The following is a 27,101-nucleotide window of genomic DNA, read 5'->3' as shown; positions in this document are numbered from 1 at the left end:
ACTGATGCTTCTCTGTGGTGAAGGGGAGGGGGCATCCTCACTCTATAAAACCTGGGATCTGCAGCATCACTGAGCTGGTGCAGTGCAAAAACGCTTGCTCACCCTCACTGATGGTGTGCAGAACAAGGGGGACATTTAAAAAAACCTTCTGAAACTAAGACATCCATAACCTTTTCTTAAACAAACAAAAAAATCCACAACAAAAAACTCATCATGAGCTACGACTCCTACTCCTCTTACCGCCGCCCTTGGGACAGCTACAGAGGCTCCCGAACCACCACCACCACCACCACCAAATCCTCCATGTCTTCCTCTCTCTTCTCTTCTTCTCGAGCACCCCCAACTGGGAAGAGGATGGTGAGGCTGGCCTCCTCTTTCCTGCCAGATGGGTCTGAGAGAATGGACCTGGCTCAGGCCAGCTCTCTCAACACAGAGCTGCTGGGCCTGCGTTCCCAGGAGAGGGAGCAGCTTGTGGATCTGAACGACCGCTTTGCCATGTACATCGAGAGAGTGAGGCACCTGGAGCTGCAGAACCGAGCCCTGTTAACTGAGCTGGAGGCACTGAGGAGGAGGCAGAACGACCCATCCCGTCTACATGGACTCTTTGAGGGGGAGGCACGGAGCTTGAGGGCCATGATTGATACAGAGAATGGCGAGAAGATGCGGATGGAGGCAGAGAGGGACTACTTGCATGATGTGTATGAGCAGATGAAGGAGCGCTATGAAGAGGAGGCAAGGCTTCGTATGGATGCTGAGGAGGCTCTGCAGAGGGCAAAAGAGGAAGCAAGTAAAGCGGTGATCTCCAAATGTGATGCAGAGGCCACAGTGGATTCTCTGTGTGATGAATTGGTGTTCCTGAAGAAAGTCTTTGCAGAGGAGCAAGCAGAGCTGCAGGCCCAGCTGCAGGTGGCTAGCATCACCGTGGATGTGGAAGTGTTCAGGCCTGACCTCTCCACCGCCTTGCGAGACATCCGGGCTCAGTACGAGCGGCTGGCAAACAAGAACATGCAGGCTGCTGAGGACTGGTACAAGAGCAAGTTTGCAAGTGTGGCAGAAATGGCCAGCAAAAACAACGAGGCTGTGCACGCCATCCGGGAGGAGACTATGGAGTACCGGAGACTGCTGCAGACTCGCTCCTCTGAGATAGAGGCTCTTCGGAACGTCATTGACTCCTTAAATAAGCAGCTGGAAGACCTGGAGGAAACGCAGGCAAAGGATGTGACAAAGTACCAGGTAAATGAGAGACATGGCATGGACATTCAATCAAAGGCAGAATGTGAACTAACACAGTTTGTGGAATCTAGTGAGAGTATCGGCCCATTTTAATGCTCTATTTTTTCTGCTCTTAGATCAGAAACAGACTGCTGTATATAGTGTCACAGAGCTGAGATATAATACTGTTAATAGTTATCACTAAGAATAAAATAAAACAGAAAAAGTAGAGAAACTGAAGTGGAAATCTCGTGCTTTTGATACAAGGTGATTAGGTAATGTACTCTCTGCGTCAGTTTCCATGCTATCATGCTCAGCAGGAAGTGAGCATATTCACAGCAGAGGTGAAAGTCTTCAAGGTTATCGTCTGTAGATTGCACGAAAAGCTACAAACACAAAGGGGGATGAGGGAGTTAAAAAAAAAAAAAGTAATTTACTTAAATGCTACTCTAGCATTTAACCACTCTATTTTTTGCATTTATAGATGAGGATAAGTGAGCTGGAGCGGGATATCACTGAAGCCAAGCAGGAGATGGCACGCTACCTGAGAGAATACCAAGATCTTCTCAATGTAAAAATGGCTCTTGACATTGAAATAGCTGCGTACAGGTAAAGGCTTCACAAACTCAAAACACAAATACATTTGACATATATGGCACAATTATTACTGCAATTTGATTTATGCTGAGCATGAATATTTTAAAATTCATTCTGATTTTAGTGTAAATATACAAAACTGATGAACAGTAAAGTCATAAAGAATCTGTTTTCTTTCTTTTCAGGAAACTTCTGGAGGGTGAAGAGATTCGCCTGGCTTATCCTTCCCTTCCTGTCCTAAACTAAATTCTAAGTGCCACCAGCCTGGCATTAACCTGAATTCTTCATACCCATTCTTTCCTGCCCTGACCTGAACATCATCCCCTGCCTTCCCTCATTTCTTTTTCAACCTTCTTTACATCTTTCCTCCCAAAATAATCTCCCTCTCTCTACCGCTCCCTCACCCAACTGCAAACTAAAGCTCATCCTTCTCAAGACAGATGCGCCCTTGTGCTAAACAAGAGGTCCAACAGAAGTCCCCCTTCTTCTACACACGTTCTGACACCACACATCAAGAAACCTGCAAAATGTAAAATACAGTGTGGCTACACTGCATTAGTTACATGCTTGTGTTGGACAGCAGTATTGTTTTGGCCGAGTTCCTCTGAGTCAGACACGTTCAAGTCCAAGCATCAGAGTTACTATTTGACCCCTCGGTGTGCAAACATTTGACCAATTGTTTGTGAAGGTGGAAACAAATCTCAATGATCTCTGGATGCTTGGACTTTTTTCTGTGTTTGAACTGCAGTATTATTGACCAGGAACTCTACCAATTTATTACGCACTGTCTTGCACCCCTGGTTCTGTTGTAGTAGTCAGTGAACCAGTAACCTTAAATTTTTCTTTTTCACTGTACTAGAGACCCATTTTGTCCAATTTAGTTCATCTTCCTCAGCATTTGCATCTATAGAATAATTTCAATCTATGTATGTATAGTTTGAAAGTCAATTTACGGCTTTCTATTTGGCCAGACATTTAAATTTCTAATTGCTACCAAACTGGATGTGTAAATGCTGTGGAAGACTAAATGTTACTGGTTTGTCCTTAGAATCATGCAGAGTGTCTCTCAGCCTATCTGCATTAGATTTATTTGTTCTGTGAGTTCATTCAAAGTTAAACCATCAAACCTAAAGATAACTGCAGGAGCTCCTTGTTGTTTGTCTGCTGATCGTAGATCTAATGGTGCTTTACATCTGTGAAATTAATACAGTACAAAGTCTGCACCACTAAGCTTGGTGTACCTGTAACAGCTGGCAACAACCTGAATAAACATATAACTGACCTGCATATAAGTTCATACTGTGTGTTTTTATTTGAGGATGTTTAATAGACTGAAGTTATTGAGCACACAACATCATTTAAAAAACATAGGTTTAATGTACAACAAAATTATTGTACTACATTGTTAGTTTTCATTTAAAATGCCATTAAAGATACATTTTACAAAAGCAAAACAGGATTATTGATAGACTGATGATAACACAGTGTGCTTATGAAGTTTTGTCTTTTCAAGACACCTATGAAACATCAGATACAGCATCAGTCAAAATAAGTTTAATTGTGAATCGTTCCGTTACACAAATAGCGTAGTGTAGTTAGAATAATTATTTATTGCACATGTGAAAGGTAAACTAAATTTGTGAGCGCAGGGTCATATTGGATTTCTTTGAGTCTATTGAGCTCACATAATTTTTTTCCTTCTGAATACAAATTAGAATTGGACAGAGAACAACTTCATCATACTTACAGTTCTCAATGTCACAGCAGCACTGCAGCATTTCCCAGGATTCCATGTTGCTGGCAAGCTGGCTGTATCTGTGAGTTGGCGCTATATTGCCTCAGCAGGATCTTAAGTCACCAGACTGACACCAGACATCCCTGGAGAAACACAAAACATGCAATAATGCTGCCTGTGTATCACGGTCTTATTTGAAGGTTTCTTGTCAGACTCAATCTTTTTTTGTGTGTACATAAATGTATTAAGTACATTATAAAAAAGTTATTATGTCTTTGATTAAGTTAGTTGTTGATGATGTTATGTACTGAACTACCATTGGAAAATAAGATTTACGAAAGAAGCCTGCATTTACTTAAATGTAGCAACTTATTTAACATGAATTGCCCCTATCTCTGACAGTATCGTAACCATTAAGCAATTATTTGGTAAGGTGTATTAAAACCACAACGTTAAAACCACTGGATTGATATAATGTCGTGGCTGACTAGTGTATGTTCAATTAAAATATCTAACTTAGGTATTAAAGATTGCGTTACTTTATTCTACTCTAACGATGTACAGTGTCATCTAGAGATGTCATTCATTAAAAACATCCTTAATTTTCTGGAAAATTCACTGTATCAACATCTATGTAGACTCTGTAATATGAAATCACATATAATACATTAAAAGCTGGAAAGCTTATTTCTGATTTAATCATTAACTAAATTCATTAGTATAATTCAAAGAACTGCTTCAAAGCCAAATGTTGAGTGAAATGATTTTATTTACTAATATTCACTAACATGTACTGTCGTTGATGATATTTTATATTAAAATTGTAGATGTGCAAATAAAATAAAGTTGTTAATTGAATTTAGTGGATGAAAAAGTACAAACCTGCCTTCTGAACTGCAGTAAATAAAAATAACCATAGTTACTCAAATAAAGTACAAGCACCTTAAAAGTTACACCATTTTAGAAAATTAATTTAGCTAATTTCTACCACTGAATACAAAAAATTCAATTGTATACTTACATAAAGTAGGTACAGTTTGTAATTAGGTAACTTTTCAACACTGTTAGCTTACTGGCTAACTACCTAGCATGCTAGCTGCCTGTTTACTTCTATGCTTAACGTTAGCTTTCTAGCTGGGGGTTATTTTTCAACCTATGTGTTAAACTGTTAGAAATAAATAAAAACGATCTATTTAATTCTCTTATAAATAGCACAAAAATGCTCCGAAAACGCTATTTTAACCTGCAGATGGCGTTAGCGTGTAGCTAAGACATACTTTGCTAATTACTTCCTCCGGTCAGAGGTCTCCAAAATGGCCGCTCCCATCTGTCGGTGACAGTCCGTGTCAATGTAACAGCCGTAAACTGAATTTTTGGTAACGCGTGCTTTTAGCTTTTACCGACTTTACTTTCTCTACTTTCTTCCACCTTTCGACGCCGACATGCTCCAGTTGTTCGGCGGGAGGAGCGTCCAGGCGGCCCGGCTCCTCGCACCGAGGAGCGCCGTGCTCATGCAAGCTGTCCGGGGCAGAAAGTCCCGCACGGACCCGATAGCCAAGTCCAAAGAGGGGCGAGTCAAAGTGCCTCCACCGGTGGATCCGGTGGAGATGGTGGTTCTCAAGGAGAGATTCACCGAGTACCAGACGATCATGAGGGCGCTGCGGTACGTGGCCACACACACGGGGTTCGGACGCACGGTTTCACATTAGAGTAAATGGGCCTCCATAAAAACCCAGCTCAGAGGCTCTAATCATCTTCAGAAGGTTTTGAAAAGCTTTAATAAGCATTGAATCAAACATTTCTAAAATGTTTAAAATGATTTAGTTTCATTTTTTTATTTATCCATTTTCGCTTCTTCCTGTTTTGAGTCTTCATCTGAAAAATGAGTAAAAAAGTGTTTTCAAATTTAAATCATGAATATTATATATTAACTACAGTTTGAGGCACGTGTACTTAGAAATATTTAATTATATGTAAATTCATTTAAAATCAGAAAATATAAAGATCAATTAATAGATTATGTTGTGTTACTATAGTAAAACCACCTAGCAATACAAAAATTGGCTACAATTAAAAGAGTGTTTGTGGTTTGAGTTGAATTCACCATATACATTATAAATACAGTCTATATTAATAAATGTACATATGAATATATTTTAAATTCTGCATCACCAGTTTTTAATCCCTAATGTATTTTGTTGCTGTAAGGTCCATTGTCCAAGAATTATAAATATTTTAAAAAATCACTTGCAATGATTTGTTAATAATTTCATGTACTTCAGCCTCTTATATGAGAAATACAGTAATTCCTGTTTAGGGATTGGATTTAATAAGTAATTAATTTAATAAGTGGTTGGCAGATCAACTACTGCAAGCAGAACATTTGTAATAATAATAAATTGAGTTGTTAAATATTGTGAACTTCTCATATCTGTTTATACTCTAAGCTAATTTAAGCTGTTTCCTGCTTCTCAGTCTGGAGTTTAAGGAAGAGGTGCTTAGAAGAAAGTACGAAGAGGAGACGGGCTCCCTGGCAGAGGAGAGGTTGAGGCAGGAGGCAGAAGAACATCGAGCCCTCATGGCCTTCAACAACGAGGAGAACCTCCGCATGCTGCAAGTCAGGTGAGAATAGTGAGATTCAGACCAAAGTAGCTCAGTGTTAACGAGCACAATAGAAGCTAATTGATACATTTTCAATAAAGAGAGTCTGAATATTGACGCAAATAGCTGGAAAGCGACGCTAAACGCTCCGGCATCACTTAAATAGATCAAGCTTCAAAAAATAAATAACACCTGCATGCACCTGCTCCTTTCACCTCACATAAATCATATAATCAAAACATATACCAGCCCAGTAAAAGACAAAGTTGACCTGAAACCACTCAATGTTGCAACAGTGGCAGAAAAGAAACTCAGAAGATTACAGTAACGGTAACTGTCTTATTTTAATGTGTATAGTTAAAAAACAATTTTCTCATCTTCTTCTCCTCTATATTTTGCAGAATGATGAGGATCAAGAAAGAAAATGAAGAAGCTGAGCGCAGGAAGTTGGAAGCTGCAATTCAGCGTGAGCAAGAACAGCAAGAATTCATCAAAGAAAAAGAGAAGGAAATTCTGCTGTTGCAGGTATGATTTTCTGCATCTAGTTTAGTTTCTTAACTTGTTTTTCTCCCTCTAAACTAAAGAGGTAATGCCTTGATAAATTAGTCAATTCTGAAAACTTGTTTTGCATATGTTGGTAGTGTTCAAGAGACATTTTCTGCAACTGAAAAGGTGAAATCCTGCATTTTATTGTAAACAGATTGATATGACGGAAAATTCTAGTTCTAGCTTAGAAAGTACTTCAGACTATAACTCACAGTTATTTTCCTGTTATGTATTTTAAAATCTGATTGACTGATTTCTCTGGGCATTAATTTAAATGAATTACTGATAAAAAACAATATATTTTAAACACTATTGACAACATTAATGTGAATATCGGATTATAATTACTGATGTTTCAAGTTTTAAACATCACAGATGTTGCAGCCGGTAAAGATTGCGCCAGATACTGTTGTAGAGTAAAAAGTAACAGGAAATGGAAATACCACAGTAAAGTGCAAACACCTCAAAACTGTATTGAGTAAATGTATCAGTACTTTGCATCACTGTCTAATGATCACCCTAAATAACGATGTTACAGCACTCACAGGATCTTAGGCTCTGACTTATTTTCTAATCTTACAGGAGGACGTAAAGAACTTTATCACCCTGGAGAACTTGGATGAGCGTATCGAAGAGGCCCTGGACAATCCAAAGAATTACAACTTTGCTGTTGATAAAGAAGGGAGAATTGTTAAACAGACTGTGCTGCAGTGAGGACCAACCTGTTCATGTCGGTCTCAGAATCACAACAAGGACTCACGCTCAGGTCCACCCTGGAGGGAGGATTCTGCTGACATGAACACCGAAAACATTCGGCGTGCGAAGGCTGTCGTACGTGCAAACTAAGAAACATTTGAAAGTCAATTATTAGCAGATACCTTTTACAGAACTTCTGTTGATGGACACGTGTCATGTCTGCAGAAAAGCGTGAGCTTGGAGTAATTTAACCACATGGTCATGCTGCATTTGTCTTCCATGTTCCTGCTTTATATTCTTCTTTATTGAAGCAATGCACCGTTACCACACTGTGTTCGATTCATCATTACTGTCTGAAAGTGATATGTAATCTATGTCAAGTAAATGAATGTTTATTGGCATTTCCACTAACAGCAGAGCTCATTTTGAGAAACTGTTTTTTCAAAAGCTGTTTCACAGGATCCCAGATTTGTTGAAATTGAAAAAACAACGTGCACGCCTGCAGAGTGCACGTCGTTTTTTGCAAAGTTGCAAAGTGCAACTGAATTACCAAGTGAGGAAAGTCAGACATGTCAGATAAAGGATCCACCATTACGTCAAATGTCTGTAGGTCATTTCTGAATGTGGCAGTTTGTTTTTTAATTACAACTAAAGCATAAAATCAACTGGTATTTGTGTGTTGAGAATCTGAGGGGGAACCTCATCTCTAGGCCATGTCAGGTAGAAGTGCAGGTTCATGTTCCTAAATAGGTTTGTCTTTAATTTAATCACGACACACACACACACACACACACACAAGCTTTCATGTGACACAATGCATAGACAGTCACTGTACAATAGTACAGTAGAGTTTCGCTCTGTTTACCCAGCTGACAGCCCATCATATAAACTGAGTAAGTAATGGTTTCATATATAAGTTTCTACTGGCTGAGAAAATAACAGCTGCTAATGGGAAACTTGTTTTAGAGCCTAAGACCTTCAAGAATCTGACCTAATACAATGAAGAATTTCTAATCAAATAAGTCCATTAAATGCATTTATTATTCCTCTCCATTTTATTTGGTGCAGTGAGTGTGATTACATCCACGAACATACAGCAAGCTTTCAGGACTTTGTGGTTTTTAGTCCTGATTCTCAAATGCTTTGAAACAAAGACCGACTACACATGGCTTCAAACTGGTTCCAAAGCAAGCTGACAATAATCCTACTGAACAAGTGTTCATGAGCACCTTGATTTTGGTAATAAATATATTCACAGACTGTTGTAACTGTGGAGGCAGGATTCTTGGGATCTGTCCTTCGAAAACCGTTTCTGTGAACAAGATGAAGAGCAGCTAACACTCTGATCCAGAGTGATTTCTCCAGGTAAAGGGTTCAGTGTTTTGCTCTGTGACATTTGCACGTTTGTGACCGTGCACATTCACCCAGTATGAAGCTGCAAAACTTTTGTTAAGCTGCATCAGTTCCTGTTCAAGCCTCTGATTTGTTCTTTTTAGTTTTACCAAATAGTAGCTCTTCAGGTAGTTCTGAACCTGCTTGCTCCCTGCTTTTAAAATAAATCTGGTTATTAAAAGTATAAACAAGACAAAACGCAACTCATATATAACTCATAACATTCAACAGAAGGCTGTACATTTGTCATACACAGACTATACTGACTTTATAAAATCTATTTAAAATATAGCATAAGCTCACATGAGACTGAGAAAAGAAAAAAATAGCACTTGAATATTCAAGTATAAAAACTCATACGACACATTCACCAGAAACATACTGTTGGCCTCAAATCATCTGAGTTATTTAGGGAATCAGTTTTTGTACCTGAAGACAAAGAGGCACACAGCTTAAATGTTGTGATAATTAATAAACCTGGTTATTCAGCTGCCCGGGGTATTTCTCAAACCTCCTCTCTGCCTCCTCACTGAACGCATCACCTGTAGAGATTAAAAGCAATTATTAAAACTGCCAGTAAATTATAAAATATAACGGGGTTTTGGTGTTTTTGACTGCTTACCAATATGGCAATTGTGTAGCCAGATTCTATGTCCATCATATTTGCAGTTGCATTTCATGGCGTTGTTGGTGAAGTCACTCTCAGCTACTTCGTGATTTGGGTTGATCACCACCTAGAGATCAGAAATATAAAATCAACATTGTTTAAAATGGAAAATGGTTAATGTTATTCTTGAATAGTAACACTTCAGGTACTTCACAGCACTTGCTTTATGTTCTACAAACACTCACTTGCATAATGTAGTTTCCAGGTTTGACGTCTGTGATGTCGAGCCACTGACAGTCGATGTCATGGCGATACAAATCCCAGCAGCCCACGGTGATGCCCTGATCACCAAAGTTGGCACACTCGTACCTCTTAGAAACACCTGAGTGTCACAAATGAAAAAATAGTTCAGTAAATTAGTGAACTCATGGAATCACATTTTATTATGATCTCTGATATGAAAACAAAGTTTTTTTAAGCAATGAAATTTTATTTCACCTGTTGTCTGAGACATTTATTTATTTTCACAGTCATTTTAACCACTATCTGAATTGTAACTGATATTTACTACTTTAGTCTCATCACTGTACCAGATTATTATAGACCCATATAACCTGTATGTTCTTCAAACAAATAAAGCCAGAGTTTGCGTTTTGAATCTCACCCTCTTGACAGTCTGTGTCCTCCAGGCAGAAGCTGGCTTTGTGTCCCTCCGCCACCTTTGTACCATTTGCATTAAGCAGATCATAGTGGGTGAAAACATCCATGCTGTGGTAGTGGCTGTATGACACAGAATTTAGAACAAACTATTTATAGACTTTGTGAAACGACTGCAGTTGAGTTTTTTTCTGAACTATATGATGAATGAAAATGTATATGTGCCATAGAGGGCAAAATGTTTTCTCCTCTTCTCCTCCACTGTTATTTGAGAAGCAGATGAAATTAACGACTGAAAGATGGAAGAGGACACACTTTCCTTAAAAGTTATTGCTTCTCTATAACTCATAACCAGGATGAAAATCCATTCTGCTAACTTCATTTAAACAGGCTTATCTTCCAGAGACAAAGTTAGACGACATTACCCATGGCAGGCGTGCCAGACCCACGAGTGCCGACCAGCCTTCGGCTTAAAGTCAGCTCGCCCAATGTTGTGAATCTGAGAGGAGAAGCGGAGCAGGCGTCTGTGTCCATATGGCCAGTTGGCCTTGGCTGCAGATTTTGAGAGGCAATCCTCTTCAGCAGCACAGTAGAGCATGTGCAGGGGACGATCCTCAATGTAAACTGTCTGCTGGACCAGAGGGGCGTTCAGGACGAGGTCAGAGGCCGCTGGACAGAGGCAGTAGGTATAAATGAACTAAGACACATTAAGTCGACAGTACAACAGAATCACTACACTTTCAAGTGTAAGGAAGGAGAAATATATTGACAAAAATGCAAACAAAGACTAATCAGAAACCACAAAACTGCTGAAAAATGTCAATGCACAGAGAAGGTAATGTCAGAATAAAAATGTACAAATAAATGGATCAACAGTTTATTAAGAAATACATGAAATCTGTATTGTCATATATGTGGATATTTCTATTGTTGTCATTGTCTAAAATATGAACTTAAAAGTTGATCAAAAGTTTATTTATAGTCAACATCACATGAAAAAGTTCATGAAATTTATAGATTGATATTAACACATGGCCGTTCTTTTTTATGATATATGTGACCATCTGTTTCTGTGAACTTACTCTCAGAGCAAATGACTCCTGCTGCAAACTTTGCCGCTGCTCTCTGGCAGCTGACAGTTTTGTGATGCTGGCAGTGACTTAGAGCCATCTCGTTTCCTGTGCACTTCACACCGCTCATCACCATCTCTGTCACGTTACTGCTGTCCCAGTACCAGGTTTCCTTAGATTGGGTTACACATTAGCAAATAGGCAAACAGAAAAACAAATTGTGCACCGATCAGAGAATAATCATTTAAAGGTCTTTTGTTGCTCTGCAGAAAAACAGCTGGTCGTGACTCATTTTTGGCTGCTCCCTGAGGACACGTTGTAATTCTGACTTTACAGCCATTGGAGCACACTAGTCAAGCGATTCAATAATCACACAACTTACTGAAAGGCCTGTCAAGTATATTATCTAATCCCCAAGCCAATTAATGTTTGTATACAAGAATCCCGTATCAAGTTGCTCTTGATTGTAAATTTCAATCTTTGCAGTCAAACATGTTACCAAAATGTTCTATATGGAAAATTTTGTGTCACTAAGTGAAGTCTACCATTTTAAGTTTTTAAGGACATAGAAAAGGAAAGAAATCACTATCATAGCTTCAAACATCCTAATTTGGTCCCAAAAAATTGTAATTCAAATTTTCCCCCAAGTTCACATATTTCTCTGGTAGTTTTCTGATCAGTTAATGATTTACTACATGTACTACATGTTTTGCTCTGTAGCCGCCTTGTAAATGCAGTAAATGCAATAAAGTATTCTGCACGTCCAGAAAATTTGTGCCACTTTAATGGCTTTTCTTTTATTCTTAGGGATTGTCAGCTAAGTGTGACATTTAATGCTCATGTTTTAAAATACACTCCCTCATTTGTTTTACTGCCCATCAGTACATCAATAAATGTCCTCCTAGTTTACTGCTTTAAAAGTCACCACAGTTCACAGCTGAGTGTGAAAACATCTGCACTGTGATTAAATAAAATGTTGGTGCTTTATAGAAATTTACTGTATCTTTTAGATTGGCAATTTTTTTAGGCCCTTCTGACAACTAGATACTGCGTCTTACGAAACAATACATGCGCTAAATATCTTGTTTTGGAATAAATCTCATTAGTGTTTTTGATCCTACTTACAGTGACAGCATGCATGGAGTAGCCAAGCCCTAGCTGCCTGCAAACCACCATGGCTTCCTTTGTGGTCCAACCTGTGCTGCACACTGTGCCCCATTTGGACCCAACCTGAACCTCCACCCGGCCCTCATAATTGCTCCGGCCGCCCACTATCCGGATCTGCAGAAATACCCTGCTGGGAGTCAGTGAGGGGACACACTTCCTATTCTGTCTCTGAACTGTCTGGACTAAACCTACTGGTGTTCATATACAGCCGTCTGGCAGTGGAAACACGTTAGAGCAGCAGCAGTTTGGTTAGACTGGGCGTGGAAAATATCAATGTGGTTTCCAGATGAGGTCACCACTTGGCTCTGGTGGTGAGTGGCTTTGAGTTTCATTAGAAACTGAACAGTTTCTGAACTGAAGCTCTGATTAGACATTTTGTCTGCCCACATGGAACAGACCAAAACAGTATCTGGTTCTTTCATGCATGAGACATATCTACTCCATACAAATACTATAATATATTGTCATATTTTAATCCAGGCTAGCATGTTCAAGTATATTCCTAAAATGTAGCACTATAGCTATGTTCAGGAATACTGTATATTTTACTGTGTTTTACCAATATTGGCAACAAGTAGCAGTAAAATTAGTAAAACCTTCATATATGACTGAAAAGTGGAATACATTTGAACATGTCTGCAAAGAACTTAAAAAAATAACTGGACGATCAGTGGCCACTTTATAAAAAATAAAACTTCCATATTTGCAAGTAAAGCTCAGCTGTGAGCCAGACACACGATGATGTTGCTGCTGCCAGAGAATCTGGATCTCACAGCTCAGAAACAGACATCCATGTTGATTATTTAAGCAATTTCATAGGATTGGAAAATATTGGTGCCTGGTCTGACATTGATGACTCTTAGATGACACTATAACATCTGTTTTAAGTTACCTGTGGATCCACAGTATAATCACAATAAAAATAAAAGTTGACCACTGAGTGGTTATGACAGTATATTATATTTGCATATATCATATAGTCCCAGCAGCTCTGCTCTGTTGCAGAAAGTTGCTTTCTGTGCTGTTAATAACCTACTTGCAGGCCCTGGTTAGCGTAGCCCAAGCCCAGCTGCCTGCAGGCCACCATGGCCTCTGTGGTGCTCCAGTTCTCCCCACAGATCAGACCCCAGCTCTGCGTCCCGTTAGAGTCTGTGCTCAACACCTCCACACGGCCCTCATAGCGGGTTCGTCCACCTGTGATTCGGATCTGTGCATGGCCAAGGTGTTGGGGAACCACAAAGCAAAGCGTAGATAAACGTGGACCAGGGTAGATAACAACTCCATTTTCTGTGTGAGTCACTAATAAAAATCATGTTTACATGGTTCACATATTAAAAATGATTAAAATCTAAAACTACTGCTGATACAATTTAAATAATGATCATGTAACATTTGAAATTTGATTAATTTGACAAAATTGCAAATTTGCTGGAGTTTTTATGCCACTGATCCTGGCCTGTGTATCTACAGGAGATATGGAAGAGTATAATCTGGTGTAATGCAAACTCTACAACCAGAAATACTTGTTGTTAAAGAGAAATCACTGTTGCCAAAAAAAGAAGAAGTCAAATTTGGTGTTAGCTGGTTTCAAGCAAATGAACGAATTCAAACTGCATGCACTGCAGTCATGAAAATTCCAACTTTCCATGACTGCAGTGATGACACTGAAAATGTGAGATTTATGCTATATTAGCTCAGATTATTTTGGTTGTTAGAGCAAACTAAATAAACAATTATACAGAAAAGAACTAGGCCAATTCTTTTCATAGGTTAGGTTTTCTTATGCTACATTTATGAAAGCAGAAGCACAGCTGATGCTGCTAACTTATAATGCAATATATGAACAATTCATTAAACTGTGTAACTTTTCCTCAAGCTAAGATCACAGAAGTTTTAAAATAAACATTTAGTAAGAAGGTTCGGGTCTGACCGAGTTCTCGAGTCCCATGTAGGGCACGTTACAGCGGACAGCAGCGTCCTCCGTGTGTTGACAGTCCTCTGATGTGATATTTTTGAAGGGGCAGTTCCAGATGGACTTCTCATGACCGAGGCACTTCACCTCGTTCATGTAGATAGGACCCATTCCTAAACAGACACACAGACAGCAGCTTTGACGTTAAAGATGGCGAAACTCAGAACATCAACAAGAGTCATCATGTAACTCCAGGTGATAATTCTTTTCTTCCTAAAAGTCAGAAATATTTTATTACTTCATGGCAAAATAATTACATTTCAACTGACAACAATAATTAATTCAGATTGCTGTTCATTAAAACATTTTTATATCTTCTCAAGGGTATGCTAAAGACACTATGCTAATTTAGTGTTGCAACCACTCCAGCTTTTAATGAGCCTTAACCCATTTTATAATTGCAACTGCATCAGATTGAGAAACCCGGTCAAGACATTTTTTTAAGAAAATCTAGAGAGACCTGAGAGAAAAACTAATGTACAAAAATCTCAAACATCTACTGCTGACATGCTCCCTGCCATGGACCCAAACCAAAGAAAAGAATAATGGCCTTGTTATTTTGTCATGGTAAGTTATCACAGTTAATATTTCAGGACACAGAAAAACATTTAAATTCCTCTCACACACTGTACGGTACGTTTCCTGTTTAACAAATAAAACCTCCATATACAGAACTGGTAGTTAAGAAGTTCAATCCCGCAAAGCATCTATTGAATTAATACCCAGCTCACTTTTTAGCCTGTTTCCTTGGAATGCATGTTCTCTGTCAGTCACACCCTGTGTTACATTGACTCTCTAAACATTTGCTCCATCGGGCCGAGGCACAGTGCCATAAGGTGATCGTATTATGCAATTTCTGTGAAAGGAATTCCTTTAGCGGGGCTCGTTTCCAACTTCAGTGACGTTGAGGAATGTTTCTCGGACTAATCCAGCCAGGTGGTGGTCTGACATCCATCTGAGCACAGAGAACATATACTGCTCCGTCAAAGAGATCTTGTGATGAATCTCTTCGGACTTCCTGTATGGAAGAAGTTGTAATGTACACACACGAGAGCAGACATTCCCACCCAGAGTGCCCTTCAAAAGACTGCTTGTTTCTCCTTTCATTGAATCTCAGGGCTGTTTGTATTGCATACACCAAAAGTCCTTGAGGATTATCACTAATACAAAGCAGATTCACAAAGATCAATTTAATGATAATATTAAGAAAACTACTTCAACACTTTAATAGGAGGAAATAGATAGGACAAGATCCAATCATACAGTTCTAATCATCCATGTAAAATGACCAGAAAAAGTCATTTCTGTCTTATAACTAAATTGCCGTCACTCACGCGGAAGCCAGGTGGCTCAGACAAAGGTGGACTTATAAACAGCCTGCTTCATATTCACATGAAATGGTCCATGGCCTTGGTGGAATAACTGAGGCTGGAGAACTAATAGTAAACTATTTTATGAGCTTTCCTTCACTCATTAAAATAATTACCAAATGTGTAATCCATGTAGGAATGTGGACTTGTTTAAGAACCCGTACAGGATAAAGTGGTGCCACTGAAGTTCAACATAATGAGACTATTTCATAACTCACACTTTGTTGACTACTTCCATTTTCCTTTATCACTGACCACCTATCTGAAGTTGGCTGACTGGTAAGGAAAACTGAATTAGAGTCAGAATTAGAGTGAACTCGCTGTTTAGAACGACAGACATTAAAAGCCTTATTAGATGAGAAATTTAAGAAAAAGCCTGAGTAACTACTAAACCCTTTTCAGTATCTAAAGTTTGTCCTTATTTTATACAGAGTGGTTTCTATCATACTGTATAACGACCTTTAATTATATATTTTTTGTCATTTATTATTATTTTTGTTAAAAATATAAAATAACTATGAACATTTTTCAACTTTAGGCTGGCACTTTCTAATACATTTTATTTTTCAGTGTACAACATGATTTTCTTTCAGACACAGGGGGTTTTTGCTAACCTTGTCCCATTCGGGCTCCAGTGAGAGCCTCTTTAGCACTGCCATAGCCAAGCTCCCTGCAGACAACACTGGCTGACAGCAGGTTCCAGCGGTCATCGCACATTGTTCCCCACTCATTGTCTTTCAGTACCTCCACTCGACCCTCACCAAGCCTCGCACCTCCCTTCAGTCTCACGTTGCTCTACATGACAAACAGGCACAAAAAATATATATTTTATATACTATTATAATATTTTTGTGTAACGGTGGATCTATAGAGAAAATCTAAAATTTGGTGTCTTTTCATGAGACTAACTCCATTCCACAAAATTACAAATGTAATAAACCAATATATGTAATTCTAATCTATGTAGAGTAGAATTAATGTTAGTGACAAATGATTGGAACTGCTCACGTTTAATTAGCAACACCCACTTCTCAGGAGATTTTAGGAGTTTTAAGACTTTTTAAGGACCCACAGAAAAACACCACTTTAGGTTTGATAATGTTTTACCGAATTCTTCAGCTTCTTTTTCAAGCCACTGTTTTGCATGAACTGTGGACCCGGCATGCAACTGACAACAGCCGCCATTCCGCCCTCACAGGACGACGTGGCGTTTGGTTTGCTGAACTCCAGGGGGCAGGCTGCCAGGTGGACCTCCATACCCGTACATGCTACAGAGTGGACATGGAAGTAGTTCTTTTGACGCTCCAAATACAACCTGAAGGAGGCAGAGACAAAGACAAGTGGAATACTGAATTAAAGAGTAATAACTTAGCTACCGGTAATTTAGTTGTATCTACAACATACAGATCTGACAGTGTACTTTGTGTATGCAAAGACCGAACGTATCAGTCAAGACAAGAGTACACAACACAAAAGAAAAAACAAAAAAAAAACAAAAAAGAAAAACTGAGGATTTGTTCTAGATCAATACAAAACACACATTCACCCCCTACAGCACTGTACCAATAATGTCATCCATTATTTCAGGCCACACAAACTACAGCATCACAGATAATGTCACAGATTGATTATTTACTATTTTATTATAGTAACGTCATAAATATTCAATAAAAAGTTGCTCAGTTACATCCTGGAGACTAAAAGTAAATCTGAAGTAAAGTCAAATATTACATTAATAATATAAACCTAAATGACAAACCATTTATCAAAGGAATTGTTTAGGAAAATAGATGTATTCCCTGTCTTGCTGAGAGTTAAATGAGAAGATCGACAGCACTCTTGTGTAAAAGTGTTTCCAGTACCTCAGAATTTTTCTAATTCAACAGTGTATCACGTTGCCTTAATCTATAAAGACATGTAAAACCACCAAGCTGTTGTACATTGTTTATCCTCAGATTACCTTCTGCCAGGGCTGCTCTGTTTAGACTTAGAGTTAGGTTTAGCTTTGGATGGCTGCCTGCAAGGTAAACATGGGTTAGACTGCACAGTTAGGATGGAAATGAGGTGACAAAAGTTACACAATGCACAATTATGTTATAAACTGTGGTTACCACGTTCAAAGGGATGTGTCACGTTCAACACCGCTGTTAAATACAATTGTCAACACGAAACCTATTATTTCCAGCATACTTGTACAAAGTATGTTATGTTCAAAAGTCACACAAGATACACGTGATTGTTGAAAGTGACACATCCTTCTTAAATGCAGGTGACAAAAACAAATGTGACACAGAATTACGTCATATAAATACTTACATGCATTCGTTATTTTGACACTTATCATCAGTATGAGCTCATATTTATGGCCAAAAGTATGTGGACAAAATTATTACACTGTGTGTAGTTTTTTTTGGAGCTGTTTTCATAATTTAGGACAGAAACCTTAGGCCCAAACTGAATAACACAATATTTTTATATCAGCACTTTGTACAGCAGCAGAATTCAAGGGAAGGTCTTCCCTTTTAATACGACCACTACATGTGTACACAAACTCAGATGGAGGTCCATAAAAAATTTTTTCACAGTCTGTGTAAGAACTTGACTAACTGACCTCTACCCCATTTGACACCTTTGACAGGTTTGAACCTGATCCAGAACAAACAGATTTGGATGTCCACATACCTTTGGTCACTCAGTCTATGACATGTAAAACATGATCATTAACATGATTGTTAGTACAAACTATATTAATGTGAGAGTAGTTATTCTATTGTACCAATGTGAACCTTTAGGTTACCACATTGATTCTGTCTGAATTATGGCATTGCTTTGTGCTTTTATGGAATGTAATTTTATATTAGAGGTAGGTGTAGTAATTAAAGCCATCTGATTTATAATGTAATTAACCTTAGGGAGTCAGAAATAAATCTAAATATAAAGATATATCTTAGATATAAGACCAAACAAAGAAAGAAATAATCATTGTTGTTTTGTTTTCTTTCCCACTGTAATAGTTTCTAACCTCAGGACATTTTACAGATAGCTTAACATAACATCTGTAAAAACTTAGTGTGTAAAACACTGACTTCCCCACAACGTGGCAGACTCCACCCATCTGGCACCATAACACAGCTAAAACAAATGATGTGAATTACTTTCAGATTGTACAAGAGAGATTGGTTTATATCAAGAGATTGAGATCTGTGACTGTTGCAGCTCAAGAACTCAGTATGAAAAGTTACTGGCCTCCCCCAAAAAGCATGCCATAATGAGAAATGTGATTTGCAGCTGTTGCTTCAGAATAAAAGGGCTAATCTGTAGAAAAATTTAACCCCATTCACTGACAGCACACACATATTGTCGACATCTGTCCCATCAAAAGAGGTCTCAGAAACTGTCTAAATGATCGTAAACATCCAATTGAGTGTGTATATTTTGGGGGAAAAGTAAAAAACCTGTCAAGGAGAATTTCAGTTTATTTTGCCTACCTACAGCATTCGGTAAGTAGTTCTTTCAATTTTAAATGTTTTTTGGAGTAGAAATTTTTAGAATTTTGAAACAATGCCCTTGATGAGGTGTCAGTCAGTACAATCTGTGCCACGTCAGCTGAAATGTGAAAGAAAGACAAAAACACATTTATACAGAAAACGAATTCTTTGCACAAGTCAACTCCACAAGAGTTATAGCAGTATAAAATAGACATGCTGTACATCATGATAATATGATATTAGAGAAGAGGGAGCTAAATGGTTACTGTCTACTCCTACAGGAAACCCACTGTCCTAAAAACAGCAAACAGAGTGCAGACAGATGTGGGCGGTGGGTTTTCCTGCTAGTGTGTACCTTCCACCGGCTGAAACATTAACCTTTGGCCTGGGGACCTTCTCAGCTGCTCGCTTTTTCAGACGTCTGCAACAATGAGAATCAAATTCCATCACACACAGAAGAGAGACCACATGCACACACATTTAAACAGGTTCCAATACACACACACACACACACACACACACACACACACACAGTCTCTGGACTGAGCACAAACATTTTCTTAAGGTACTAAAGGGTCAGTGGTGAATAGCATTTCTGACATTCCACAAGCCTCCAGTATATTTGGTTAAAGACTTCATGTCACCACATTATGAGCACAATTACAAAGCTACTATTATCAGCTCAAAATACAATAGAGGTCTAGTCCAAAAAAATCATGTAATTGTACTTAAATAATTGTAGCCAATAAAAAAGCTCTTTTTCAATCCTCAGCCTTTCGTACACTCATACAGCTGAAAAGACTAAAAAGGGACAGAAGGACTAAGAACAATTTGGTGCTACAGATGGTTGTTGTCCAGTATGCAGGCTGGCTTCACTCCACTCACTATGACCAACCAACATCCCTTCTCCATAACCATTCCTCGGAGCCTCCGCTTTCACACACACACTTGAGAAAAAACATGCATTTCCAAATCACTGCTATAAACCATTCACAAGGGATGAGTAAAGCGCCTTCGACTGGAGCATAGCCAGGAATGTGTGCTGTCATACTGGAAGAACAAACTAGATAAAAGAAGAGGAGGTCTGACAGTCGACCGAACTGTCCTCACATCCCACAGCAGGGTCTGTTCATTATAGAGTCCGGACTGTTTTATTTTGCAAAGAAAACAAACTGTGTCTCAAGTTTTGTAGCTTGACCATTAATCTTCTACTTAGCAGAAACTAAAACCAGCAAATATTCCAAACCATTTCTTTATTAAACAACTTACAGAATAAGTTGAAAATTGTTATTGTTTTAGCTGTATCTGTTTTAACTTAAATGTACTTAAATATTTAGATTGGAATGTAGATATATTACATTTCTCTCTGAGCTATCATACTGTGCCAAACAGATCCACACTGTGCTCTGCAGATGTGAAACATATACAAACTGGTTTGTACTTTTCCCTTTATGCATCAGTTAATAGTTGGTCTTCCATTTCCACTGCACAGTAATGCTAAACAGGAGCTCAGAACATAAATATGTGACCCAACAAGGATGCCACAAAATGTGTTTTTTCTGTCTATCCGCAAGAAAAACAAAAACATCCTTGGAAGGAAGAAATAAGAAACAGAGCAGGACAATCAGAGGATCACCCAGACACTTCAGCCTGGGTCATGGGTTCTTTGTTGTAGAGCTGGAGCTCTGGCAGAGAAAGTCCATGTTATCTACGTCATATCCACAGTAAACAGCAATTCCTCAGCAATAATGTCCACTCTTTACTTTGCTTGTGGTTTAGTTAATGTGTTCACACTTCACAAGCTAAAACTTCGGGAATGTCAAACAGGCTGAGGCAAACATCTGATCCTCAGTAAATAACCGTCACAGCCACTTCATTGATGGGTTAAATACCACTGTTGCTACTGAGAAAAAAATAAACCAACTTTTCATTAATTATTTCTATCAGTAACAATACATAGTTTGACATTTGGAGAAATTAGTTATTTGTCTTCTTATATAAGATTAACACTAATTATATATTGTATATGCTACAATCAACATGCCAATTTAGCTTAATGTAAAAACCTCTAATGCTCACTAATAAATATGTTACTCTGTTAGTTTACATTGTGCAAACGAAGAGGTATTCTAAAACAAGTTAATCAGCGGAAAACTACATATTTAGAGCACAGAGGCGACAGTGGTATCAATCAACTCATCTAACTTTCAGCTGGAAAACAAATGGGCAGGTTTTCCTTTAAGTCAAACTAAACTTTTAAGTATCCACAGTATGAAGGCTAGCTGCAGTCTGCTTCCACTAAATCAGAGCATATAGATTTTTATCTTTTTTCCAATGTGCAGTTGTGGTTGTTTGATGTCAGGAATGCAGACACAGGAAGTGATCAATCAAAACTTAAAAGTGACATCCAAGCTCTCTCCCAAACAGTAGAGGACAGCCTCTCGTATGCTCTGTTTTCTTTTGTCATATGCCTATGCATATGATTTGATTTGATTTGATAATCCTGAGCATCTCGTTCTCCATAGAAAACGTATGTGAGTTTTGAGTCCCGAAAATCACATTTGTGTTTGATTCATATCGAAAGAGCGACCAGTTTAAGCTTTAATTCCACGAAACCCCACCCCACCAGGTTGAGTGCCTCACTCACTTGTAGAAGTTCTTGTTGACTTTTCTCTCATGTGGGAATCCCAGCATGCCACAGACGACACGGGTGTTCTTGATTGTCCACCCCAGGTCGCAGATCTGTGCCCAGCCGTCTTTATATTTCACTTCCACCACACCTTCGGTGATGGGCAGCTTTTTTTTGGCCATGGCGACCACAGGCCGGAGTCGCACCTCCTCTATTTTGCTCTCATCCACCTGGGCCTGTGTAAATGATGTGTTATTGATTTACTGATTGATGAAAATGCTTACACAATGATAGTTATAACAAAAAAATTCCCAGAGATGCAATAGTACGTTCTTAATTTAATATATATATATATATATATATATATATATATATATATATATATATGGCAGCTGGTTAGTGTAGTGGTAACATCACCGCCTCCCATTTTTTTTATAAACTTGGTAATTCATCTTCCACCCAATCGCTGAAAGCTAGTCAGGCCCTGATGCAGCAAAGCAGGCCAAAATTATGATGTTTACAGTTTGGATGATTTTTATGATGATATACATTGAGAGTTCACATACTTTCTCCACTAGCATTGAGAGTTTTTTACAGTTGTTCTCAATAAAGACATAAGACATGAGATCAGACTTTTTTTTTTGTGTTATTACTTTGGGCACATTATATTTGATGACCTAGATGAAGACCAGATAACATTTTATGACAAATTAATGCAGAAAACCATGGAATCCTAAAAGGTCCACATACTTTTTGTTTCCACTGTATATATACACATATAAAACTTCAGACAACACATTGAGTCATAGCCATTGCAGAGAGTAGTTTTAGGTCTACTCCTCATAAGTGGTAAACGTGACTATCTGTGATTGCCAGCCTTGGAATGAGTCACTTCTAATGTGGTTTCCTGTGAACTAGATGTGGTCACAGAGTGAAGTCTGGACTCCACATTTGATGGAGCCTGACTTGCAACAGCAAGCTAAAAAAGGGAGAGTAGTCATCCGATCCAATTACTCTTATTCAGGCTGCTTCCAGTGGCCGGTGGAAAAGAGTCCCCAGCTTAACCTTGTTCACCTCAGTCTAGATGGAAATACAAATGGCTATCAAATGACACATAATGACTGGTTGGCAGCAGCTCAGACAGCATCTCACCCAGATTTTTTTTCTTGGAGCAAGGTTCAAAATTCCTTCTGTTGTAAATCTTTAATCTAAGGGTTCACCACGTCCACCTGATCTTTTTTAGTCTTAATACAGTCTACATAAAATTATGATTAAATAAAGTAACATATACATTTAGGCAACTTACATCAATAATGTTTGAGTCCACAAAACCGGGAATCCTCTCGTCTTTGCACACCACTCCAGCATCCTCGTCATGAGTGCAGTCACTGTTGCCCCACCCGCGAGACTTGCAGAATTCAATGCTCTTCTCACCTCCGTTACACAGCACGTTGTCCAGCCATATTTTTCCTGCACAGGCAGCAAAATGTCAGTGTGGCTTTAGCAAACTCCCAGGCCTGTGGAAAGTAACTAGTCCAGCCCTGGAAGTCACACTTGGTTGCTTGTTACACTGGTGCTCTGGGAACCAAAAAATCTACACAAGGTTCAATCCAACAAGTATCCTCGTTAATTTTTTAGGTCTACGGCCATGATAGAAGCTCTGTGTTGAACAGGTAATGTTAATGTTCTCCCAAATAAATATTTGTCAAGACATTTTTTAAGACACCAAAAGTGTCAAAATTGTTGTAGCAAGGGAAATTTGGGCATTCACCAAAGTCATCAAAGTTAAGGATAATCTATGAATCCAATATCCAATATCCAATAGTTTCTGAGATAATTTCGTCTGCACTGAAGTACTAAAATCTTCCCAGTAAAAACATTGCTCAATTATAAGATCAGATATCAGACAAAAATAATGATAAGGCTCTCACCTTGACCCTTGCCATATTTAGCACTGTGGGTCCATCCTGTGGCTGAAACGAAGCCCAGTTGGCGGCAGAGCACATTGGCATTGGATATTGAGAAGTCGTCATCGCAGATGGTTCCCCACTCTCCCTTATAGAAAAGCTCTATTCGGCCCTCGTTGTGTTTTCGTGGGTATCCAGCCAGTCTGACCTTCAGACGTTCTGTCTGGGACTGGGAGGACGGGGATGGTTTAGGTGTCACTGTGGCTGGGTTTGGTGTTGTGGTCTGGGTTAAACAGCAAGGTAACCACAACCCAAACAGAAGGGTGACTGAAAACTGTTGCCGGCGTCGTGACTGCTCCATTACATGAGCTGAAGAAATGATAAAGAAAAATACAATGTCAAGACAAGTGTAAGGACAATAAATAAGGACACTGTGTCAGTTTGTAAGTAGATTTATATTCATTATATACTTGAACAAGACATAAATTTAGAAGTTGAGAAGGAACAGGTAAATTTCAATCTTTAAATATCTTATAAATTGATTGTAAATAGCTGTATCTAAAACCAAGAGGGCTCACACAGACAAGCTGAAACAATGCTTAGCATATAGACGTGGTATTGACTGTAAGAATTTAGCATTGCTAGAGCAGTTTGATTCAACTAGTCAGTGTTTATTTGATCCTATTGTGCTGGAAAATGATTCAATTATCATATGATCAGACTTATCACACACTTTTTTCTTTTTTTACAGCAGTACTTTACAGTATGGTATGGCTTTCTGTCCAGTCTTGTGTCCTAATGTTCATTTTATTGAACAGATAGAACAATTTTCCTATAGATTCATATTTCTCACTAAAACAAGCTGCCTTTTCCCTGTAAAATGTTCACCCTCAGGTACTGATGTTAACATAGGCCTGCTATTGATAACTTGACAGCTGCACTCCTTTTTAGCTTTTAGCGAGTGGGGGGCCGTTTCTCCAGAGACTTAAATACAGCAGTGTGATGTGTTTGTACATAAACCACAAACTTTAGGTACTCTTTCCAAAACATGTATAAGACTGACTGCATCGTCTGAGTCCAATTTCACAGTTTATGGAAGGACATTCATGTTCACACTAAGCTTTAGTCAGCAGGGATTTTTACTGTTTCCAAACTGAGCCTCCATGGTGCTACATACCTGTGCTAAGACCATAAGATATATTTTTATATTGCAATTTTAGTAGCAGTGATGAAGAACAATCCCAATCGGAGTGAGAAACATCATGGCTAGATATTACATATCTTACGCCTCAACTCAAATTCATCAAAAAAGGAATCCACCATCATGGCATCCAAAGCAGTTTAGATAATCTGGTTAAGCCGTTTACAAACACGTCTGATTTATCTTTCTCAGTTGGATTTCAGATTAAACCATTCAATGGAAAAGGGAAGCTGGGATACCTTAAATAAAGAACATCTTGGCATAAGGAAAGAAATCACCTTCAATTAAATAAATTGAACATATTACACATATAGTATGATTTTAGTTTTTCCATTTACAAAATGGTGATTTGTTGCTTCTGTGGCATCACATCAGGAGTGGACAACACAGACCTGCAGCTCGGTGATTTTAAATTAAAAAAAACTTTGAGTCTTGCCCTAATTGAAATCTCTCTGCCACAAACATGTGGAACTGTTTCTCTTCCTCTGTCACCCCTCTCGGAAGCAGAGAGTCTCCATACCAATGTGCTCATGGATCAGGTCTTGTGAAAGGCTCACATCAACAATGCAGCAGCTCCCCAGATCAACACAGCTCTGTGCTACTAAACTACTGGGACATTTAGCCATCGAAAAGCATTATTTGGAGCCACTGTATCTACTGCACACATTCCCACCACAACACACAAATTGCTCATTAAGGTTGTAATTGCTACCAGAGGTTTGTACCTTGTGGTTGTGTAGATTGAAATAAACTGGGGGTGAAAGCTCCCTGGACTAGAAAAAGGTTTCTGCCTTGTTGGAGCATGTTTTGACCTCAGAGGAACTTTGTGAAACATTATACCTAAACCAGTCAACATGAATGTGAGCCACATCACAGGGAGCTAGATGAAACTGCATTACAGATCACAAAGAACACTATAGGATAAGACAGATGTTAGATATAGGAGTAAATATATAGAAGATTGGGATAAAGAATAGCTAAAGCTGCTCAAAATGAAAACACATGGTGGTCCAATGTTTCCTACAGATTCTGAGAAAGTGCAATTTGGGTTTTTTGCTGGGTTTCTGGTTCACCTAACTGTTTTGTAAAAACAGCCCAGATGCACTTCTCAAACCAAAACACAAGGATGTAATCATTTCCAGACTGAACACAAGGCTGGAACAACACAATTTCCTAACAAGGAACATTTTAAAGCTATTAATAACATCTTTTGTGTTGCTCTGTTGTCCTTATCTCTAGCCTCTTTCAGCATGACACTTTCTCTTTTAGCTCTTTAAAACATCAGGAAACCTGCACCAATAGACTGTTAGACCACTTAGTTCCCAAAAACAGCTGCAGAGCATTTGGATCAACAATGGTTCATTAACAACTGCTAAGATATGATAAGACTTTTATGATCCACAAGAGAGAAATGTATGTGTACCAGCAATACAACAATTAGAAGTAATGAGAAAACCAGTAAAATAATAATAATTATAATAATTAATTACAATTTATCAAAGGTTACTTGTCATAAAGTGTGACTTTTTATAGGAACTAGTAAAATAATTATTATAGTTATAGTTAGTTGGTTCTACTAATTGAAAGTCTGATCACTAAACCAGATATATGGCAGCAGGGATTCCTCCGAATACACTTCAGTCTCCTTTTACAAGCCACTGCTTCACTTTTCTGTGACAACATTCCTGACATTTTTTATATTTTACATCCTAAAGCAGGTCAAAGAAACAGTGATTTACCAGTATACCCTATGCTATATACTGCTGCAGATAAATCTGGACTTTGTATAAAGCAGCCTTGATGAAAGTTGTTAACATACAATATGTACCAAAGTAGCCTACAATAAAAGATGTGTATTAATAAAATATAACACAAATTATGATTTGACAAGATAAGATGCAGCTTCTTACTTACTTATACTAAGTTAAAGGTTTAAATGCTGACTAACGGCAAAAAAAAAAAAACAAAACAGATTAATGACAAATGATCATCCTTACCTTTCCAAAGTTAGGAGGTTATAATGGTTCCAGTGGAGAAGAGGGGGGGGGGGGCGGCTTGGTTTTAAATTCTGGCGACCCTAAAGCTCACACACTGAACCCCATAAGACAAACGATAAGTAAATCTCTCAACACTTGTGCTATTTCATGTTCCCTCTCGTTCACGGGTCCAGTTTGCGGGGCAGTGGTCCACCAGCAGCCAATTACTCCTTCGGCGTCGTTGTCTGTAAATTGCCAGCTGTACAGCTCTCACTGAG

At 38.5% G+C, this 27,101-nt stretch overlaps 3 protein-coding genes across 6 annotated transcripts; 2 read left to right on the top strand and 1 right to left on the bottom strand.

Moving 5' to 3' along the window:
* Positions 1 to 3,096, top strand: si:dkey-33c12.3 (uncharacterized protein LOC335380 homolog). The gene is made up of 3 exons (XM_026340325.1): positions 1 to 1,233; positions 1,697 to 1,821; positions 1,995 to 3,096. Exons 1-3 carry the CDS (start codon positions 214 to 216, stop codon positions 2,053 to 2,055), a joined length of 1,206 nt encoding a protein of 401 aa, XP_026196110.1. The 5' UTR covers positions 1 to 213; the 3' UTR covers positions 2,056 to 3,096.
* A 1,734-nt stretch (positions 3,097 to 4,830) lies between these two features.
* mrps26 (mitochondrial ribosomal protein S26) lies at positions 4,831 to 8,052 on the top strand. Its single transcript, XM_026340327.1, has 4 exons — positions 4,831 to 5,207; positions 6,020 to 6,166; positions 6,547 to 6,670; positions 7,274 to 8,052. The coding sequence occupies exons 1-4, from the start codon at positions 4,987 to 4,989 to the stop codon at positions 7,403 to 7,405; spliced, it is 624 nt and encodes a 207-aa protein (XP_026196112.1). The 5' UTR covers positions 4,831 to 4,986; the 3' UTR covers positions 7,406 to 8,052.
* Positions 8,053 to 8,419: 367 nt separating this feature from the next.
* On the bottom strand, positions 8,420 to 27,101 carry loxl3b (lysyl oxidase-like 3b). 4 transcript variants are annotated; one of them, XM_026340322.1, is made up of 17 exons: positions 26,845 to 27,101; positions 23,671 to 24,015; positions 23,046 to 23,209; positions 21,758 to 21,975; positions 19,466 to 19,531; positions 17,583 to 17,639; positions 16,730 to 16,937; positions 16,237 to 16,417; positions 14,211 to 14,365; positions 13,317 to 13,487; positions 12,239 to 12,394; positions 11,126 to 11,285; positions 10,469 to 10,712; positions 10,051 to 10,166; positions 9,632 to 9,768; positions 9,402 to 9,513; positions 8,420 to 9,321 (listed from the first exon to the last, which is right to left on the bottom strand). In XM_026340322.1, the coding sequence occupies exons 2-17, from the start codon at positions 24,005 to 24,007 to the stop codon at positions 9,248 to 9,250; spliced, it is 2,556 nt and encodes an 851-aa protein (XP_026196107.1). In that variant the 5' UTR covers positions 24,008 to 24,015; positions 26,845 to 27,101; the 3' UTR covers positions 8,420 to 9,247. The 4 variants fall into 4 exon arrangements, with proteins under 4 accessions (XP_026196107.1, XP_026196105.1, XP_026196104.1 ...); XM_026340320.1 differs by lacking the exon at positions 13,317 to 13,487; XM_026340319.1 differs by lacking the exon at positions 12,239 to 12,394 and having other exon boundaries at positions 26,845 to 27,100.

This window comes from Anabas testudineus, chromosome 22 (assembly GCF_900324465.2).
Source record: "Anabas testudineus chromosome 22, fAnaTes1.2, whole genome shotgun sequence".
Lineage (NCBI taxonomy): Eukaryota > Metazoa > Chordata > Actinopteri > Anabantiformes > Anabantidae > Anabas > Anabas testudineus.
The sequence above is the reverse complement of the archived record's forward strand: the minus strand, read 5'-3'. Positions and strand labels throughout refer to the sequence as shown.